The sequence below is a fragment of the Bos grunniens genome, chromosome 4 (genome assembly GCF_055505025.1).
Source record: "Bos grunniens cultivar Pamir isolate PY7600 chromosome 4, Bosgru_T2T1.0, whole genome shotgun sequence".
Taxonomy (NCBI): Eukaryota; Metazoa; Chordata; class Mammalia; order Artiodactyla; family Bovidae; genus Bos; species Bos grunniens.
This window is the reverse complement of record NC_141168.1, coordinates 79,717,033-79,739,416: the sequence shown is the minus strand read 5'-3', so window position 1 is coordinate 79,739,416 and position 22,384 is coordinate 79,717,033. Positions and strand designations below refer to the sequence as shown.

The following is a 22,384-nucleotide window of genomic DNA, read 5'->3' as shown; positions in this document are numbered from 1 at the left end:
AGAAGAATCTACACGTGGACATCACCAGATGGTCAATAAACTAGAACTCAAAGGTTTAATTCCTGCCTCAATATTTTATATTCAAATATAATTTGCTACTTAAAATTGTTTTCTTTTAAGATATCTAGAAATGTCACTCCCTGACCAGCGTATGATTCTTTACCATCTCATACTTGTTCATACTTACTGAATTCTATCTTTGATTTCATATTGCTTCCTTTCAACGTTGACCATTTTACCTGTGTCCCTCTTAAAGTCTAAAATATTCTTTACCCTAATCCTCTATCTTAGTTGACATTCACAACTTCAAACCTGGAAAACTCCTCAAAGTTTCCACTTATTATTGTTCTAATAACACTACTCCCAACTGATTTATTCCAAAGTAACATTATTTAACATCTTTTCAACCTTTAGTGCTGATCCTGGTCCCATGTAAATACCTAATTTCCTTCGTTCCCAGGTGCTGTAGAATGAAATGATGTATCATTCTGTTTCCCGGTTGACAATTTCCTGTTTTTAACTTTCAGTCAGTCGTGTCTGACTCTTTGTGACCCCATGGACTGCAGCACGCCAGGCCTCCCTGTCCATCAACAACTCTTGGAGTTTACTCAAACTCATGTCTATTGAGTCGGTGATGCCATCCAACCACCTCATCCTCTGTCGTCCCCTTCTCCTGCCTTCAATCTTTGCCAGCATCAGGGTCTTTCAAATGAGTCAGTTTTCTCATCAGGTGGCCAAAGTATTGGAGTTTCAGCTTCAGCATCAGTCCTTCCAATGAATATTCAGGACTGATTTCCTTTAGGATGGACTGGTTGGATCTCCTTGCAGTCCAAGGGACTCTCAAGAGTCTTCTCCAAAACCACAGTTCAAAAGCATAAATTCTTCAGTGCTAAGTTTTCTTTATAGTCCAAATTTTACATCCATACATGATTACTGGAAAAACCATAGCTTTGACTAGATGGACCATTGTTGGCAAAGTAATGTCTCTGCTTTTTAATATGCTGTCTAGGTTGGTCATAATTTTTCTTCCAAGGAGCAAGTGTCTTTTAATTTCATGGCTGCACTCACCATCTTCAGTGATTTTGGAACCCCCCAAAATAAAGTCTGTCACTGTTTCCACTGTTTCCCCATCTATTTGCCATGAAGTGATGGGACCAGACACCATGATCTTATTTTTTTGCATGTTGAACTTTAAGCCAACATTTTCACTCTCCTCTTTCACTTTTATCAAGAGGCTCTTTAGTTCTTCACTTTCTGCCATAAGGGTATTGTCATCTGCATATCTGATGTTATTGATATTTCTTCCAGCAATCTTGATTCCAGCTTGTGCTTCATCCTGCCTGGCAGTTTGCATGATGTACTCTGCTGCTGCTGCTAAGTCGCTTCAGTCGTGTCCAACTCTGTGCGACCCCATAGAAGGCAGCCCACCAGGCTCCCCTGTCCCTGGGATTCTCTAAGCAAGAACACTGGAGTGGGTTGCCATTTCTTTCTCCAATGCATGAAAGTGAAAAAATAAAGTGAAGTTGCTCAGTCGTACCCGACTCCTAGCGACCCCATGGACTGCAGCCTACCAGGCTCCTCCATCCATGGAATTTTCCAGGCAAGAGTACTGGAGTGGGGTGCCATTGCCTTCTCCGGATGTACTCTGCATATAAGTTAAATAAGCAGGGTGACAATATACAGCCTTGATGTACTCCTTTCCTGATTTGGAACCAGTCTGTTGTTCCAGGTCCAGTTCTGACTGTTGCTTCTTGACCTGCCTACAGAGTCTCAGGAGGCAGGTCAGGTACTCTGGTATTTCCATCTGTTGAAGTATTTTCCACATTTGTGATAGACGCAGTCAAAGGCTTTGGCATAGTCAATAGAGCAGAAGTAGATGATTTTCTAGAACTCATTTGCTTTTTCGATGATCCAACGGATGTTGGCAATTTGATCTCTGGTTCTTCTGCCTTTTCTAAATCCAGTTTAAACATCTGGAATTTCACAGTTCACAGACTGTAGAAGCCTGGCTTAGAGGAGTTTGAGCCTTCTTTGCTAGCCTGTGAGATGAGTGCAATTGTTTGGTAGCTTAAGCATTCTTTGGCATTACCTTTCTTTGGGATTGGAATGAAAACTGACCTCTTCCAGTCCTGTGGGCACTGCTGAATTTTCCAAATTAGCTGGCATATTGACTGGAGCATTCTCACAGCATCATCTTTTACGACTTGAAAGAGCTCAACTGGAATTCCATCACCTCCACTAGCTTCGTTCATAGTGTTGCTTCCTAAGGCCCACTTGACCTCGGATGTCTGGCTCTAGGTGAGAGATCACACCACACTGTGTTCTTGTCACCTCTTCTTAGTATCTTCTGCTTCTGTTTGGTCCATATCATTTCTGTCCTTTATTGTGCCCATATTCGCATGAAATGTTCCCTTGGTGTCTCTAATTTTCTTGAAGAAATCTCTAGCGTTTCTCATTCTATTGTTTTCTTGTATTTCTTTGCACGGATCACTGAGGAAGGCTGTCTTATCTCTCCTTGCAATTCTTTGAACTCTGCATTCAAATGGGAGTTTTTAACCTTATCCAGGCTAATAATTATTTTACTTATTTGTAGTTTATTACTAAAATATTCCAAAAGGCAGCTATTTCTACATTTCCAACATCACTTTCAACTACAGTCTCCTCTCCTTCCACCTCACCCTAGATGACCACTGCTCATAAGACCGTCATCAAACATCATCTCCAAAGCTTTCTCCAAAGCATCTCTTCACTAAGCTTTCCTTCATTCTCTTCCACTTTAACTAGTTTTAAGGAGTTTGTGGTATTCCATTCTCATTTAAGGGTAACTTCAGCCTTTGTGCTATAAATTGTATCCCCTTCTATATTTTAAGAATTTTGCTTTATGAATTATCCCATTTGTCACTTTCAAACTTCTTCTCTGCTAGCTCCTTCCTCTTGGCAGATAATGATATTTCTTCCCAGTCACCTAGAGATTTTTCTTTGATTCCATAAAGCTCATTTGATTCACCGTATATAGTTATCTTTTAAAATGTGTTTATACTAAAATACTTCTCCAACTAGTCTATGGTCACTTCTTCTATTGCTATACTGTTTCCATTCTCTTCAGTTAATTGAGATCTCATTTGTATATTCATTCTCTTTACCAAAAATGATCTCTCACAGATCCCTGAAAATCTGCAATTCACAAAGCTGAGACCTCAATAACTGAATTTTTCTTAACTCCTGTTACACTGCAATACTTTCTAATTTTTTATATCCCTCTACTCCTCACTTCATTCAAGCTTGCTTCTTTTTTCTCCATTTATAAGTAGTTTCATTCACCAAAATTTGTCCTTGAGCCTTTGTGTTTTTCAGTCTGTACTGTATCAGGGACCTCATATCAGGACGTAGCTATCACTTGTAGAAGAATGACTCTAACATCCTTTCTTTTGCCCGATTTCTGGATCCATATTTGTGTCAACTACAAATTAGCAGTTGCCGTGGTTACTTGCCATCTATCACTGCAAGGATTAAATCATGTGCTGCTATAGCTGCTGATCTTCAACATCCCCTTAAAGAAGTTCAGGGTAGAAAACAGAAATGAGGCACTCTGTCCTTTAGGAAAAACTGACAGAACAGGTCTTCAGATAGATGTTTTGGGGAGCCAATTTTATAAGTTCAATTCTTGTATTTCCTTATATCTAGAAAAGCACTAAAATCACTAACATCTACTCCTTATGACTAGGTGTAACCTTCGTGACACTAGAAGAAACTTTTTACAAAAAATGTGTGCTTGATTGCATGTACTCCCCCTTCTCCAAAATTACATATATAATGATCCTCCCCCTACCTCTTTGGAGCAGTTTCTCAATGCTATTTGAAATGTTATCTTCTGGGTTATAGTCTTCATTTTGCCCCCAAATAAAACTTAACTCAAACTCTCATCGTATGTTTTTTTTTTAAGTCAACAATTGTTATTTATCAATAATCTGATTATACTTTGGGGCACCTGGCAATCATCCTCCAAGTTTATCTTGCTGTCCATTCATCCTCAAACTTCATCTTTTTAATGAGGCCCTTCATTATATTCTTTTCCATTATATTCACTCTAGTATTTCAATCTTCTTTAATTCCTTTCTTTGTAATCATTCTCTATTCATTGTCCAAAGATCGATCTTTGTTACAAAGCTTAGTTCTAGCCTTATCTCTGCTAGAACGGGTCTCATGTTTCTCTTTTATTCCACTACTCTGTTATGGTTTTCAATCTACAAGGAAATGCTATGAAATAGTATTTTCATTATATAGAGAAGAAAATGAGAATTTACTGAGGTAATTCAATTTTTAAGATCACACATTAGTTTACAGGAGAACAAAGGCTTTAATGTTTATTTGTGTCATTTTTAACTTAGTATCCACATTCTAAGTTCTATAAAAACAGTGGATATGTCTGCTTTTGTCTTCACTGATATCCTAGTACAGAAAAGCATGCCTGCATAATGCATGGAAGAATGATGGAGCTGGGAACATAAAACATTTCTGTAGGCTGGTTACGGTGACTAAAGCATAGATATACATTTGGCACTTGCAAAGAACTGGGGAAAAAAAAAACATGTATGTCATATAATAAGGTATTTTTTTAAGTCAATGAAGATTTTGATAGATTTTTAGAAATGTAAATGAGAAGAATAATACTTGGATTTTTTTGTCTAAGACTATCCAAGCTATGCTATAAGATAAAGACTTTATGCAGGTGCTTGAGGTAGGTAGGCCAACTAGGAAATTGTTACTACTCTGCAAACACTTGATGAGATTGTAAATTAAGGCAGAAATTACAAGTTTGAAAGTGAGATTTGAGGGATCTTATGAGACAAAATAATAGAACTTGGTGACTTGACTGCCTGTGGCTGTTAAGTCAGAGGAATGATTAAGGGCAGAATAAGGAATAGTGATTATTTTATTCATCAGTATGTGAAATACAGGACAAAGTTTAGGTTGGTGAAAAAACAAAAAGAGTAGTCGTTTGAGACATTCAAATTTGTGTTGTTTGGAGAACAACCAAGTGGAGATATCTATTGAACAGATAAACATGGGTCTGGAAATCAGGAGGGGTAACTCAAGTGAGAGCTGTTAATTTGATGTATTTAATTCCTGTTCTCTTTTTCCCAGATATACAGTATATAAAGGCCAATTGTATAATTAACCAAGGTCTTAGTTTGAAGAATTCATACAAAATGCATAACTGTTCCCCAACTAAGGAACACTTAGATAAATTCTATCAATCCATCCTTCTATCATCTACATTTCTATCTAAAGCAAGCTTGTGTGGGAAATATCACATAATTATATATTTCATTGGTCTACCCACTTTTTAGCCTAAGAAGTACATTAAAAAGATAAGAAAAGAAAGAAAGAAAGTGAAGTCGCTCAGTCATGTCCGACTCTTTGCGACCCCATGGACTGTGGCCTACCAGTTTCCTCCGTCCATGGGATTTTCCAGGCAAGAATACTGGAGTCGGTGCCATTTCCTTCTCCAGGAGATCTTCCCTACTTAGGGATTGAACCCCGGTTTCCCGCATTGTAGGCAGACGTTTTACTGTCTGAGACACCAGAAGGACACCATCTGAGCCACCAAAAGGATTTTGAAGTTAAAATACTTCAAAATCCTAGAAGGCATATATATATATATATATATGATGTTTTAAATATTATCAACTATTTTAAATTAAGTATAAAACTGGAAGTATTTAAATAAATTTTCATTAGGAAGGAAAGAGTACATAGCCACAATATTCTCACAAATGAAATACGCTTGTTTGGCTGATGACTTTTTACAGTTTCAGAATGCTCATCATTACTACATCATAGAAATAGGTACTTGATGTTACACTAGTAATTTAAATATATCTGACACCATATGACTACTAATGTGATTCACTACAAAAAGCCCTACAAAATTACTTATATTTATGCTAAGATATTTACACCACACTGGATCTAATCACCACACAAATACAGAATATTGGACATTGTATAATAAACTGTCCTAGACTTTGGAAAAATGCCAGTTATGAAAACATAATAACAACAGCAGTATAACATGGGAAACAGTCTAAATTAAGAGTTTAAATAGCATAACATACAAAGGAAATGTGTAAGACTTGATTGGATCCTGGGTCCAAGAAATAGAAAAGGTCTGAAAAACAATTTGGAACAATCAAATAAATATGAATATGGAGTATATTTTATATAACATTTTGAATTTGTATAGATATTCTTAAGCATGAAAATAGTGTTATGATTTTCTGGAACAATGACCTATTCTTAGAATGCATCTTAGAAGATGCATTCTGAATTATATACGGGTGAAGTGTGTGATTGCTTTCAAGAGGTTCAGCAAAACAAAGCATAAATATAAAGACAGATATACATGTATATATGTATGTATACACATGTATATATATGTGTGTATATGAATTTATATATATGAAAAAATGCAAAGGACAAAGTGCTAATAATTGGTAAGGTGAAGGAATAAAATATAGGTATCTAATGTACTATTTTCTCAAAATTCCATAGTTTATGAGATTATTAAAATTAAAAGTTTGAGGAAAATAAGTGTAAATTGGGATATTATTTTTCTGATAAAAGAAAATAGGCGAATATATCTGCAAATTCATCCATATTATTTTGCAAATGGATTCTTTGAAATACTTCATGAGCAGATCACTTTAAAATCATAAAAACTTTTAAAGGAAATCCTTCTCAATAGATTATTTGATAAACTTAACAATAAAATTTGACAAAAACAGGCCAACTCCTTCATGAATGCAGATCCAAACACCAAACCAAAATATCACCAAACTGATTCCAACAACGTAAAAATGTATATTAAAAGAAAAAAGCCAGAGGTAAGAGAGAACTCAAGAATGACCTGTTGAAATACTATTGGAACATTAATATTATTCACATTATCAGAGGAGAAAGAACATCATGATTATGACAGGAGATGCACACACATGTGCATGAACATACACATACACACTAAACAAACTTTTACACATTCTTGATAAAAACTTTTATCACACTAGAAATAAAGAGTAGGTACAAAAACCTGTAGTAATGGTCATACTTAATGGGGAATATTTAGCATCATTAACTACAGGTTGTGAACAAGGACTTACGATGATGAATGGACTGACAGTTTCCTGTCTTTGACCTTCTCCTTTTCAATGTTCTCATCAGGGATTTGAGTGAAAGTGGATAAGGCAAAATTTCCCACTTGAGTAAGATTCAGAATTTGGAAGAATACAGTTTAAGGTAAAGTCAGTATTCCAAGTGATCTGAACTAGCAGAAATGCTTGGCCCAAATGAACAGAATTTAGCAGATATCTTTAATTGAAGTTCAAAATCAGCTATACACATGTAGTATACCCATATAGTATGTAGGAAAATCAGTTTGCTAAGTGATGATGTAAAAAAGTAGAAACAGATTAACTGCTAAAAGTTCAATATAGGTTAAAAAAATACAGCTACCAAAAAAAAAAAAAAAATAGAAGAAGAGGTAAACTAATCATAATGTCTATTAAGAAAAGTGTTCTATTTAGAAATAAGTACTAGGATTGAGGCAGATCTATTTTGTACCCCTATCTTACTAAATCAGAAAATCAGTACCCTTAATAAAATCACCTATATCTATGGCAAAATTTTAAGTCAGACAGTGTTTCAGAAGGACATTGGCTGTCTCATGGAGTGTGATTCAGAGGGTAAGGAATCTAAAAATCATGTTCCAGAAGAAAGGATGAAAGGAGTCAAACATATTATAATTGAAATATCTCTTGGAAAAGAGGTGGAGAATGTTTCAAATAATACAGAATGTTGAGAACTCATTGTAAGTTAGACTTTGTACCAACTATTTCAATCTACCCAAACCTAGGAGATAGATATCAGTAAGTCAATTTTATAAAGGAGGAAACTCTCAGAGATTAACTTCCATCAAGACACCCACATTCAGCAATGAGTACAACCTTACATTTATTCCAAAACATGAGTTTGCTTATTACATTTCACTACCCACTATCTAGGCTATATGATGGGTTGTAACATGGAAGAGACAGAGAAGTTTGTTGTTGCTCAATGAGAAAGAATAGTGAATGAAATAGAATTGCTTCTAAACAAGAAACAAAGCTAAAAATCTTTTATGTCAATAGTCTACCAAAAGATTACAACCATAAACTCATAAACTGCATACCCATATGTCTATGAAAGTTCACATCTTCCATATTAATTTTTTAAAAGTGATTTTAAATTTATGTCTTGACATCATATTGGTATTGACATTACCAGTTAATAATTTAAAATAAGGCATCATTATAAGATTAGTATTAGGCTGTATATTGTCACCCTGCTTATGTAACTTATATCTTGTGAAATGTTGGGCTGGATGAAGCATAAGCTGGAATCAAGAGTGCTGGGGAAAATATCAATAACCTCAGATATACAAATACCACTACCCTTATGGCAGAAAGTGAAGAAGAACTAAAGAGCCTCTTGATGAAAGTAAAAGAGGAGAATGAAAAGCTGGCTTAAAACTCAAGATTCAAAAAACTAAGATCACGGCACCCAGTCCCATCACTTCATGGCAAATAGATGGGGAAACAATGCAGTGACAGAGTTGATTTTTTGGGGCTCCAAAATCACTGCAGATGGTGACTGCAGCCATGAAATTAAAAGACACTGGCTCCTTGGAAGAAAAGCTATGATCAACCTAGACAACATATTAAAAAGTAGAGACATTATTTTGCCAAGCAACGTCCATCTAGGCAAAGCTATGATTTTTCCAGTAGTCATGTATGGATGTGAGAGTTGGACTATAAAGAAGGTTGAGTGCTGAGGAATTGATGCTTTTGAACTGTGGTGTTGGAGAAGACTCTTGAGAGTCCCTTGGACTGCAAGGAGATCCAACCAGTCCATTCTGAAGGAGATCAGCCCTGGATGTTCACTGGAAGGACTGATGCTGAAGCTGAAACTCCAATACTTTGGGCACCTGATGCAAAAAACTGATTTATTGGAAAAGACCCTTATGCTGAGAAAGATTGAAGGCAGGAGGAGAAGGGGGCAACAGAAGATGAGATGGTTTGATGGCATCGCCAACTCAATGGACATGAGTTTGAGCAAGCTCTGGGAGTTGTTGATGGACAGGGAGGCCTGGTGTGCTGCAGTCCACGGGGTCACAAACCGTTAGACACAACTGTGGGAGTGAAATGGCAACCCACTCCAGTGTTCTTGCCTGGAGAATCCCAGGGACGGGGGAGCCTGGAGGGCTGCTGTCTATGGGGTCGCACAGAGTCAGACATGACTGAAGAGACTTAGCAGCAGCAGTAGCAGCAGGAGCTTAATTTCATTGTTTTAAGTTAGGTCTAGGACTTTAGATGAGTATCATAATTTCTACTAGATTCAGTATTCTCATGTATAGAAAGAAGATGCATGCACAGCTGGTTGGCTTCTAAGGTTTCAGTGTTCTGCACAGTTATGTGATTTTAAGAGTACCTACAAAAGAGCTTCTGCAGGATTATAAATCAGGGTTTATTTTCATTTTGCCTATTTTAACAAGTTATGAAATGAGTGAGCAGGATTTGAAAGTGTTTAGGTGAAATTTAGTTACTGGTATAGATCTATAATGGCTTCTCTGGTGGCTCAGACAGTAAAGAACTCACCTGCAAAGCAGGAGACCTGGGTTCAATCCCTGGGTGTGGAAGATACCCTGGAGAAGGGAATGGCAACACACTCCAGTATTCTTGCCTGGAGAATTCCATGGACAGGAGCCTGGTGAGTTATGGGGTCCTGGTGACTCATGGGGTCTCAAAGAGTAGGACACGTCTGTGTCACTAACACTTTTCACTTCACACTTCATAGACTTCACAGACATCGTGTAGCCTTAAAAATTTTTGAATATATTTGCAAAGAAAAATGTGGAATAAAACCTCTAATTTATACTTATTAAGAATAAAACAATTTATGAGCATTAAAATATGAATTAAGTATAAACTTAAATATTTAATTATTTGAAACATTTTCTTCTTCGAAGAAATAAATAGCTTGTTAAAATTCCCTCATTACACTTTGACCCAGATAATGATATTAGTCACCATCACAATTAGGAAGGAACAGATTATTCCAGGATGCCCTTGGGTTGTGTAAACACACTATTTTGATGTCTATATTTGGCCATGTAGCATGATCTAATCTTACAGGAATGGAATGATTATTGTGAACTAAGACCTAGAAACATTGTGAGCATGGGACTCAATAATTTATTCCTAAAAAAACTTTGCAGCAGGGCAAATAATAAATTAGATTTTAGACAGATGGGCTTTTCTTCAGGAATTTTCATCTTATTCCTATAGCTGCCTATACTGGGCCTTCATATAGAAGCCTGAAGTCACCACATAGAGTAGGAAATTATTCAGGTAGCTATTTTAAAATCTTTCAAAGGAAAATAGTTTTCATACAGAATTTCATTAAAGAGTAATGCTGTTTTTTCAAAAGTGATTATTCTGCCTATCTGACACACATCTGAATGACCGGTTATCAACAATCCTTGTATAATAACATACCCTTTGGCATCAGAAATAGTTCTGGAAACTTGCCAGATCTTAATGAAATATAGTTGTGATTATTTAAAAAATTTTTATGTGTTCAACAGTGGTTCAAATGTATATCTGTCCATGATACATATGCTGATACAATTCTGGAAAAGTCTTTACACAGATTATTATTCTCAAGATAGATAACTGAAATTAAATGAAAATTATCTAAATTATTTTCACTTCATTTTAGAAATTATAGATATTATACCATTATGTAACTGATAGTTAAAAATGAGACATTCTCAATCTCTCAAATTTTCTCGAAAATTTTTTCATTCAGTGCTTCCACTCTAGTTGAAGAAAATGCAACATAAACTATTTCTGAATGGATAAGTCCTGGGGTTTCTATGGGGCCAATTGGTTTTCCTCCCATATCCCCAGAACCCTGCAATTTTCCATCTAGCAAAACTGAAAACATATTTAGAGAAGTAAGATATACTACAAATCTTTTAGTTGTGTAGGATGATGCTGCGATTTCTAATGTCTACGTCTACTGTTGGAGTTTTTTCAAAAACTACCAAGAACAGTTTTATAATCTTATTGAATAACTTTTCTTTCAAAGTGATGCAGTCTGGAGCAAAATAGCAAATTACATAAAGCCAGTAAACCAAGATACTGTGCAAAGCTCATTGATTTACTCTTGCCATCCTCACAAACATAACACTTAGCCATGGAAAATAATATAGCCAGTTGTCTTCTAAAAACAAGTGAGGTGATATTTTATTGTGATTTTCACTATCTCAAATTTCTCATTCTTACACATGGAAGCCTCTATTAAATGATTGTGCCCCATCTGTGAATTTTGTTTGATTAGATTTAAAATCTATGAAAAAAGATTAGCAAATTTGCTGAGGCTGATTTTGTATTTATCAACTTCGTTGTATAATTTCACAATGAGTGGTGTGGAAAAGACTAGCATTAAACCATAAAGCAAAGTATGCTGGAGGTTTATCCAAGAGGAATAATCTATAAATCATCACCAGCAATAAAATTATTTACCATAGCTTTACTACTTTGATTCCTCAGTATCCTGTAAGGTGGGCAGTTCTTTCAGATGGCTACAGATACGTAATTTTCTTAGAAAAACATAAGAAAATTTCCTCTGAGTAAGAAAAAACCAATTTTCTGTGAAGTAGAATTAAACTGAGGTGTAGTTGTATTTGCTCATCAGAGTTTAAGAAAACATTGAGTCAGGGAGAAATTCAATGTGAAGAAACATATAAAACACAAGGACAAAATGTTACTTTTGAAGTACTGTCTGAGTTTAAATAATGCATTTGTTTCATTGAGATTCTACTATTAAGCACTCTTCTATGTGCTTTCAATATGTAAGTGAACAAAACAGACTAATTCCCTTGCCCTTGTGGAATTTACTCTGTAGTGCTTGCAGACAGACAGGAAAATTTAAAAACTATATGTGAATAATGTGTTACTTTCTAGAATGAGGTAAGTGCTAGGGAAAAAAGTGAGGCAAGGAAAGGACAATAGTGGGCAACAGTGGGTTTAGAAATTTAGATAGTGTAGTCAAGATCTTCTGATTCAATATAGATTTTCATATAATTTGAATAAAATTCTTAGATTCAGGGTTGCCAGAAGTCATGACTTTTGTTCCATAAAATTATACTAGTTTTGGTAAAACAAGGCAGTTGATTACCATGCTGGTAAGGGATATGTTTACATCTATTAATCAAGTTTCCTAACTTTGGGTTTTTCCTGGATATTTAAATTGTCTTAGTAGTGCTGCTTTGAAATTTGTCCAGAGTTAACAAGCACACAGACTTTAAAGATGTCCTATGACTCAATTTCATAATAACATATCAAAGCCTTTGCTTCTCTTAAGGATATAGAAATTAGTGTAAGGTTAAATATTCACTCATTGATCTTTTTTTATAGGCCCTTCATCAATATTATATTTCAATGTCACATTTTTATTGATAAATGTTAATTATAACCTGAGGAACATTGAGTTTTCCTCAATTTATTAAAGTTTAGTGATTCTATATAAAAACTTTATGAACAGATTTGTATTATTCAGGTTTTATCAACTCTTGATGACCCCCTGCTTTTCTCCCATGTATAAACCCAGAATTACCAAATTTCAAGAAGTTGCCTGATATCACTAAAATGTCTGCAAGTTACAAATGCTGGAGAGGATATGTGGAGAAGAGGGAACCCTCCTGCAGTGTTGGTGGTGACATAAGTTGGTGCAAGCACTATGGAAAATAGTACAGAAGTTCCTCAGAAAGCTAAAAATGGAACTGCCATACGATCTAGCAATCCCACTCTTGGGCATATATCCAGACAAAACTATAATTTGAAAAGATACACCCACCCTAATGTCCATAGCAGCACTACTCACAATAACCAAGACATAGAAACAACCTAAGTGTCCACAAACAGATGAAAGGATAAAGAAGATGTGGTGCATATACACAATGGAATACTACTCAGCCATTAAAAATGAAATAATGTCATTTGCAGCAACAGAAAAGCAACCAGAGATTATCATAAGTGAAGTTAGTCAGAAAGAGAAGGACAAACACCATATGATATCACTTATATGTGGACTCTAAAATATGACACAAACGAACCTATCTATGAAATAGAAAGAGATCAGGGACCTAGAAAATAGATTGGTGGTTGCCAGGGGAGGGAGGGGCAGGAGAAGGGTGAATTGGGAGTTTTGGATAAGCAGATATAAACTGGTATATATAGAAGGGTAAACAACAAAGTTCTTCTGTATAGCACAGAAAATTATATTTTTTTCATTAAAAGTTTATGTTTTAAAATTTTTAAATCATGTGAATTTTGTAGCTTTTTACATGTTTGCCAACAATACCAAAATACAGTTGTATATTGTATATCATCAACTAAATAGATGCCCCCAGATAAATGCAATTGGTTCTCTATGATATTACTGCCACTCCTTTCCCCTCTCTCCGGAATGTGTAATCCATTGTGAGACATTCATTCCTTTGTTATTGTTATCCCGACGGCTCTTTAGGTTTGCTTAGTATTATAGGCAGCTTTCTATTTTAAACATAAAATTTCTATGTAACAAGATAAACATGATGATGAAAACAAAAGCTCATCCTTCAATCAGAATAGGCTTTGAATAGTTCTGGAAATAAATTATTGTCTTTTTTTCCTTGCTATTTAATCACATAGGATATAGGAAGACACATTCTGGAGTGATCTAGAGACTAGTAGCTCAGACAGTAAAGCATCCTGCTGCAATGCCGGAGACCCGAGTTCGATCCCTGGGTTGGGAAGATCCCCTGGAGAAGGAAATAGCAACCCACTCCAGTGTCCTTGCCTGGAAAATCCCGTGGACAGAAGAGCCCGGCGGGCTGTACAGTCCATGGGGTCACAAAGAGTTGGACACGACTAAACAACTAACACACACAGAGAAACTATAAAGTTGGAACCATTTGAGGGGAGAGTTGAAAACTTAGGAGAGAAAAGCTTTTGTAAAGTCATGTTTAAATGCAATAATATATAGATATGTCATCACCAACTCAATGGACATGAGTTTGCGTAAACTCCGGGAGCTGGTGATGGACAGGTAAGCCTAGTGTGCTGCAGTCCATGGGGTTGCAAAGAGCTGGACATGACTGAGTGACTGAACTGAACTGATGTTTTCCTGATGGTATACACTTCTTGGTTTACAAAACACATTCTACCTTGGAACCAGAACTATATCTGACTCTAGTATCAAAATAGAGGGGTTGCTACTATCTTAGAAAGTAGACAGCCAATAATACCTTTCAAGTCCTGATTGATTACTCTCCTTCTTTACATAAGAGGTGGTCTGTAAAAGATTAACCCACAAGAGAGTCACAGGTTTTAATGTCTATGAGAACTTGGTATATCAGTTGATAACACTCCCATATTTCTATTGCAGGAGCAGGAGAATCTGGAAAAAGTACCATTGTGAAACAAATGAAGTAGGTGCCCACTATTTTAAACATTTATTGTTCAGTGTCTCCATGTGGGCTTCCCCTGTGGCTCAGCTGGTAAAGAATCCACCTGCAACACGAGAGACCATGTATTTGACTATGACTTAAATAATACTTTCGGAAAAACTAATTGATAGTCTCTAAACCACAGATAGTGGCAGAGCTGTCACATTTCCTGTGCAAATATTCCTCCAATCCTTTATCTGTAAGCATAACAGATGAGTAATATTATAATTTCCATTTTTCTTTCAAATTTTGCCTCTCAACAAGATGACTACTAAAAGCAATTATGTTTTAAATATATTAATATAGGTATGATTCAGGGTCTTAATATCATGAACATAAGCCATAAACATTTCAACATATGTCAGTGATCCATTTGAAATTAGGAGGGAACAATATTTTTAACTTAATTGGCATTCCTCATGCATGGGAATGAAATGAATATTTAAAGTTTTTATCATCACGGATTTCAATTTATTTTTGTATTTTTTCTCTATGTTTTTTTCTCTTTACAATAAAATAAATAGACCTGAATTCTGAATAAGGATATTATGAGCACAAAAATGCTATAATTTAAGAATGCAATATCTAAATGAGTAAATGAAATACTAAGGGGAGATGAAAACATGAAATCTCATGACTATGTCACTGCTGGAGAATTTTAAAGGACCATCATTGCTATAGGAGAAGAAGATAATCATTTTTTTGAACTTATTTTTTACTATGCTTGAGGATCTTTTTCTTTGGAATGTATCCTGGTGATGGAATGATCCCAACTAATGATGAAATTATCTATTTGTAGTCTAATGTTGTTTGGTCACTATATCCAACTCTTGTGACCCCATGGACTGTAGCCCACCAGGCCCCTCTGTCCATGGGATTTTCCAGGCAAGAATACTGGAGTGGGTTGCCATGCCCTTCTCCAGGGGATATTCCCAACCCAGGGATCAAACCTGGGTTCCCCGCATTGGCAGGTGGCTTCTTTACCTCTGAGCCACCAGGGAAGCCCACACTTCGAGCTAGGGAAGCATATAATATCTGCCTCTATATTCTACGGATAGGTCTAAATCAGAATAAACAACACTAAACTTATCTTCCCATGTGCCCTTTTGTCCCCTGCAATGAGTTATAGCAACAGCAGCCTCTACAGAAATAAATCTATGTGTAGTTACAGTGACCCCTCACTCTCTCAACCACGTTATGCAACATCTACACAAGTTATGTCTCCAAACACGTCACCTAACTCTACTGTCACTGCCTCAGTTCAGAACCTTGGCATTGCTAACCTGGATTACAGTGGTATCACACTATGTCATTTCTCCTTCTCCTCTTCTTTCCACTGTTAGCCACACTGCCACCAGCTATCTCTGCAGAAACTATTTTATCTCTTTCATGAATTGAACTCTTCACCTGTATTAACAAGATCAAACTCCTAGAACTCTTAAACACTTCAGAATTCAACTCTTGCCTATCTCTTCATCCTAATACCCCGTAGTCCCTCCCCCTCCTCCTTTCTCCTCAGAAATGCTGAACTTACACAGTGCTATGGACTAGCATACCATGGGTGGCAATATAGCCTAGTGGCTAAGATCACAGGCTCTGAAATCAGGCTGTGTGTGTTGACCAGCTGTACCATCCATTAATGGAATAAGTCAGGGACAGCGTCTTTATGTATTAATGCCTTTGTTTCTACCTTTAAATGTAGGTGATACTTTTATAGATACCTACTTTTAAGTCAGGACTTATTGCAAGAAACAAGATGACACATAAGCACTTAAAACGTTTGGCACATACTGAAAGCTTGATAATTGTAAGCATCTGTTTGGTCACACTGATTCTCCTGCTCAAAGTGTTCTTTTTCCTTTTGACTCTCTGGAAATAACCATTTATCCCTGAAAAATTAACTGATCATCACTGCTGATGATCCTCCCTGATCCCTTACCACCTCTCCCGGTTGGGTTGATCACTTTTTCTAGTTCATTCCACCTGCCAGTATTTTTGCTATACATTATCATACTGTACAAAAATAGGATTTCATGCCCTACCTTCCTGTAATCTAGTACTCTCCAATAGCACATTCTGTGATGACAGGAATATTATTACATCTGTACTCTCCATATGTGGCTAATGTGATTGAGGAGCTAACTTTTAAATTTTATTTAATTTTAATTAACATGTCGTGTGGCTACTGTATGGGACAATAGAGCACTGGTCTATGTTTTTAGGGAAGAAGGATATTTATACTTTATTCATTCTCTTCAGTGTTTGAAATACGTTGCCGAAAATGCCTAGTAAACGCTTATTAATTTGAGCAGATCTAGGAATGAACTTGCAGACGGAGAGTTCTATCTCACAGTAATTGCAGTAATCGCAGCCCCTAGAAAAGCAGTGTTGCTCACGTCCCACTACAGCCGATTTTGTTAACTTTGCTGTTAATTTGCTTGGTGACAGGTAGTTCTCATTCCATGGAAAAAGGACAGAGATAAGAACTTGTTCCAGGAAGAAAACCTAAATGCCCCCAGGTTTATTTATAATTGCCATTTAAATTTAATAATTAAAGTAATATTCTAATTTTAATTTTTGACAGAGAACTGGGATTTCTTTCCTGAACTTATTCTTAATGTATCCATAAAAACGTTTTACTGTTTTTTCACTATATAGTCTTTAATTGACTATCTTATTCACCTAGTCAGTTGTTTAATACAGTAGGACAAATATGGCCATTTGAAGTACTGAATATAAATACAGCCAGTATTGGCAATCCAATATTAAAAACAATAAATAATAGATATAGGTACTGCCTTTACTCTTTTCACTAAGAGTATTTGCATTTGGAGGTTTTAATGTCTTTGGAGGCATTTGTGTTCTTTTTACTCCCTATACTAAAGCCTCTGTGTGTATGGATGCAACACAAATCCCTAGTAATCTCTCATCTAAATGATGCCTAATGAACACGCAGTTCATTTTAAAAGCAATTAAAAAAAAAAAACAAGAATATATTATGCAATAGAAATGTAATAAAGTGATTAGCATACACAAAGAACCTTTTAATAGGTGTGTATTCCAAAACTAGTAATAAAATTGAGTTCTGATTGAATGAGTGGAAGGGAAAGAAGAGTTCAGCCAAGTTAAATGTCTAGGCATTTCAGCTTTGAGAACTCAGTGGCACGTACACACACGGAACAGTGACAAGGGATTTAACAGAAGGTGGTTACCACCATTTAAAAGGATGCCTTTGTTACTGTTATAAATAGAAAGCAGGCACTCCTATTTTTCCTGTGTGTCTTAAGTGATAGGAAAAGATGTGGATGCTATAGTAAATTACTTCATTTCCTCTAGACATCATGTTACAAACACTAAAAAACGTTTCAGAACTCTGTGTATATCTTTGTCCTGGGAATCTGGAAAGTCTTTCTCTCAGAAAGAAATAATCTTGCTCAGTAAAAAGCTCATGATTTACCCATTTTAAATTGTAGTTTATCTAGAGCAAATCATTAAGTCCTCTTTGTATTTAGCTTAGGAGCTCAGAAAGAAAATACTACATTAAATCCCAATGAAAATAAAAATTCAAACCCATAAAATGGTCTTCTGTTTTTAACAAAAATGTATACTATAATTTTATGCAAATTATTATTGATGTGTTTAATAGTAGAAAAAATCAACTATTCAACTGACAAAAGCTTTTCATGTTTAAATTATAGGATCATCCATAAGAACGGTTACAGTGAGCAAGAATGCATGGAGTTCAAAGCAGTAATTTACAGTAATACATTGCAATCCATCCTAGCTATTGTGAAAGCCATGGCAACCCTGGAGATTGATTATGTAAATCCTAGAAGTGCAGTAAGTATGCAAATAATGACAGCTGTATTGGAGTCTGAACCATAAACAGTGGGACCTAATAGATCTGTAGTATTAATCTACACCAAAATATAAGAATATAAAACATGAATTTGAAAGTATGAATTCTGTTTAGTGTAAGATTTCCTATTTTCCTTTAAATGGAACTTTCCTTTTGACTGTGCGCTCTCATCTTACTCAACAATAACTGTTTTCCTAGGACTCAATCGGCCACCAGGGAAGCCCAGTATCAAATAATACACTATATCAAATATAAATACTTATATTTGCTAAATACAAGAGTCTAGTCCATAAAATCAAACTGTAATATCTCTATATTAAGTTTAATTATGAGCCATTTCATGGAGAGTTTATTTTTAAGAACAATACTACAACTATCAATAATGTTCAATAATAATTACAAAAAATATGTGGCACAAGGAAGTGATTATTTTATAAAGTTAATTTTTTTAAAAAAATTCAAAATTGTATGAGAAAATGTTTGCATAATAAATATACTCAGTCATTATTTGTTTACAAGGTAGCAGATAGTTTCGTCTTTTTTTATATAATATATAAGATTTTATGTTAAAATGTATAAAAATTTTACCTACTTGAAAACAATTTATGTGCCAACATATAAAACTATTTTAGTTAGCAAATTAAACCTATAGTATTATGCAAAGAGTGGTATAGTTAATCATAGCTTGAAACAGATTGTGTACAATCTATAGGAAGAACTCACCCATTTCCCTTTATTCTCTCTGGGAGCATCTGATTGCCTCTGGATAATGTCAACTAAACTGTTCCCAGTATAATTTTTAGGTACCTTGTTATACTAAAAAGTGGATCAGCTAGTAAAGAATCCGCCTGTAATGTGGGAGACCCGGGTTCGATCCCTGGGTTGGGAAAATCCCCTGGAGAAGGGAAAGGCTACTCAGCCCAGTATTCTGGCCTGGAAAATTCCATGGACTGTATAGTCCATGGGGTCACAAAGAGTCAGATACAACTGAACGAATTTCACTTTCACATACTAACAATGAATATAGAGAGGAATGATATAGTAGGTATAGAGAAGACAATGATACTTGTGCTCTCCCCTCCTCTTGAGAAGTTAAAGGTTAAACCATGTAAATGACTCTTGGCACTCATTAGGATGAAGAGAAAAATACCTTTCATGTCCCTAAATCCCCTTTGGTTCTGCCACTTTCCAGCAGAGAGCACAGAAATGCTCCGCGTGTCCTTGGGGCAGATTGTAAAGCAGAGTCAGGATTTCTGCTGGGTGTGCCTTCCATTTTTAGCTTCCCCACAACTTGGCTCCACTAAGTTAAAGATAATATTTCTCTAGGTTACCGTTTCCCTCACATGTGAAGGGCGAACTTGAAGGAGCTGAATGCTAATATCCTTTTGGTCTTTATTATTCTATGATTTAGTGTTCATTTATAGTTCAGACCCTGGCTTTTCTAAGAACCTAGGATTTTAAACTGACTATTAAGAGACAACTTGAAATAATCCCTTATTTAAAAAAATAGTAATAACAAGGGGCAAAGAGGATTAGCAATTTGGCCTGAATTAAATAACTAGAGTTTAGGGCAAAACTCAATTCTCCTGGCTTCTGTTATAGAGCTTTTCCCTATGCAAGGAGTTTTGTAAAAATATTTTTAAGAATTAGGACTATTTCTTTTCTTTTATTTCTTTTAAACAATAACAGTTCTTAGAACAGGTGTTCCTTCAACATTCCTCTGAGAATGATTTAGCAAGTTTGCATGTGTAATATTCCATATATTTGTGTCACAACCTTGCCTACTGATACTTAGTTAAATATATTTTTTGCTTCATGAAGCCCAATGTTTGCAAATCAGATAGCAGTCATCACTAAAGACCTGGAATGTGTTGGTTAAAACTCGTAAAGATCTAGCATGAAGGTGGAGTGAAAACAGACTCTGTATATTGCTGCCATTATGCTAACTACAAAATAAAAAGAAAGGTCATTTATTCAAACCATACATTAAATGGGGTAAATAGACTAACTTAAGCACCACTAAACAACTGACATAACTTCTTAGGAGGACCTATGTCCTCAAGTATCAAGCATCACAGTTGTCAGGTACTACATGGCTCATACTTTTATTTCAATTAATGTAGATTATAGCAATTTCAATCACATTCTTCTTTAGTATTTGATTTTGAGATTAATATACTCCCTACCTGACTCAGGCTATTTGTTTGACAGATTAATTGTTAAGCACTTAAGTGTGGCTTTCACAGTTCTGGTGTCCTGTGACTCTCAATAACTTAGATACACAGTATATATATTTTTACATAACCATTTATACCTCACCACACAGATTGCCATTCAAAAAGAAAAAGATTTCTAACAGAAAATATACATGAGCTTTACTGGTCACTGGTTCTGCAAGTTTGGACAAGATACTTAAGTTTCAGGTTTTTCATCCACAAAGTGTTAGCTTTCATCATTAAATTACAATGATTATTACAAGAGGAAGCAAGAATAATAAATTCATACAAACACTAATTATGAAAAAATATAAGCTCCCAGTATTAGATATTATTACTTTCTAATAATCTCAGTGAATATAGGCTCGTTACCATTTATGTATTGAAGTATACATCCAATATCATTTGAAAAGTTGTTATTCTAAACTAAACTATTATTTATTTGTGCTTCCCTTGTGGCTCAGCTGGTAAAGAATCCACCTGCAACATGGGAGACCTGGGTTCGATCCCTGGGTTGGGAAGATCCCCTGGAGAAGGGAAAGGCTACCCACTCCAGTATTCTGGCTTGGAGAATTCCAGGGACTGTATAGTCCATGGGGTCGCAAAGAGTCGGACATGACTGAGTGACTTTAGGGGCTTCCCTAGACAACTAACTGGATACTAGGAATACCCTGAAGAATCAGCCATAAATGAGATAGAAATAGTATTTGCCCTCTAGAGAAGAAAAATGGTGTTGACCAAGTAGTTATAAAGCATCAGCTATTTCAAAAGCTTTTAAAGATGGTAAAGTTGAAGAAACAAAACAGGGAAATAATAAAGGCATTTACTAATTCTCTCTCAATATTACTATATTCTATTTTAGAAATCTAAAACAGTCATTAGACTGACTAAAAGAATGCTGAAAAGTGCAACACACATTGTAGGTGTTGCGACCATCTTTGACAAAGCACCCTATGAAGTGAATCCTATAATTTGAAGTAAAGAACACTGATTACTCAAGATGTTCTATGACAAAAGTTCTATAATCAAATAAGTTTGGGATACATATGCACTGTAACAATTTTTAGGAAATTCACAAACAATATTTATAAGCAAAGCTTCTGAAAATCCTGTAATTAAAACTTGGCATTTCAAACCTGACATTTCTGCAAATTATTAGGCTATGATATCTTTTCCTTCCTTGATGTATTTTTTTCCATAATCTTTCAAAATATGATTCTAGGGTTCAGAATGAGTTACACAAGGTTCGAGATTCATCTGAGGTTCCTAATATTGATGAAGAAAGTCTGGAAAACTTATGAGCTAACCAACGTAAAGAAAATGAGTTATTCTAGAACCACCATAATTCCCAAACTTTTCCAAATATATGATAGGGAAATAAAATTTATTTAGGATGCCACTCAAACCTGCAGTGAATTAATATTTGGAAAATGATTAAACATCCCTTAAATTTATCTAGGATATGACAGTTTCCTGTCATATCCAACTATTCTGGAGGAAGGATTTTAAAGTTCATCTTGTGTTGACACAATAAAATGACAGGTCAAAGCCTTTGATTTGGGCCAGTTAAAATTTGTGGCCTAACAGTCATCTAATCAGTTTGGCTTAGCAGTAAAATTGGATTGTGAAGAAAGATAAAATGGACTTTTTAGTCTTAACAGAGCCTTTCTTTAACAGTGTCACAGACACCCTTCATTTTTTATACAAAGAGCAGATTTT

General features: G+C 35.5%; 2 protein-coding genes across 3 annotated transcripts in view; one reads left to right on the top strand and one right to left on the bottom strand.

Annotated features, from left to right (window-relative positions):
- The window catches only part of LOC147374431 (platelet glycoprotein 4), a 381,790-nt gene that overhangs the window by 199,616 nt on the left and 159,790 nt on the right, over positions 1–22,384 (bottom strand). The window lies entirely within an intron of this gene.
- GNAT3 (G protein subunit alpha transducin 3) overlaps positions 1–22,384 on the top strand; it is a 57,312-nt gene that overhangs the window by 8,036 nt on the left and 26,892 nt on the right. The window contains exons 2-3 of one of the 2 annotated variants that reach the window (XM_086398558.1): positions 14,530–14,572; positions 18,289–18,430. In XM_086398558.1, coding sequence (XP_086254684.1) covers positions 14,530–14,572; positions 18,289–18,430 — 185 coding nt within the window. The remainder of the gene's footprint in view (positions 1–14,529; positions 14,573–18,288; positions 18,431–22,384) is intronic. The other variant, XM_086398559.1, reaches the window with a different exon arrangement.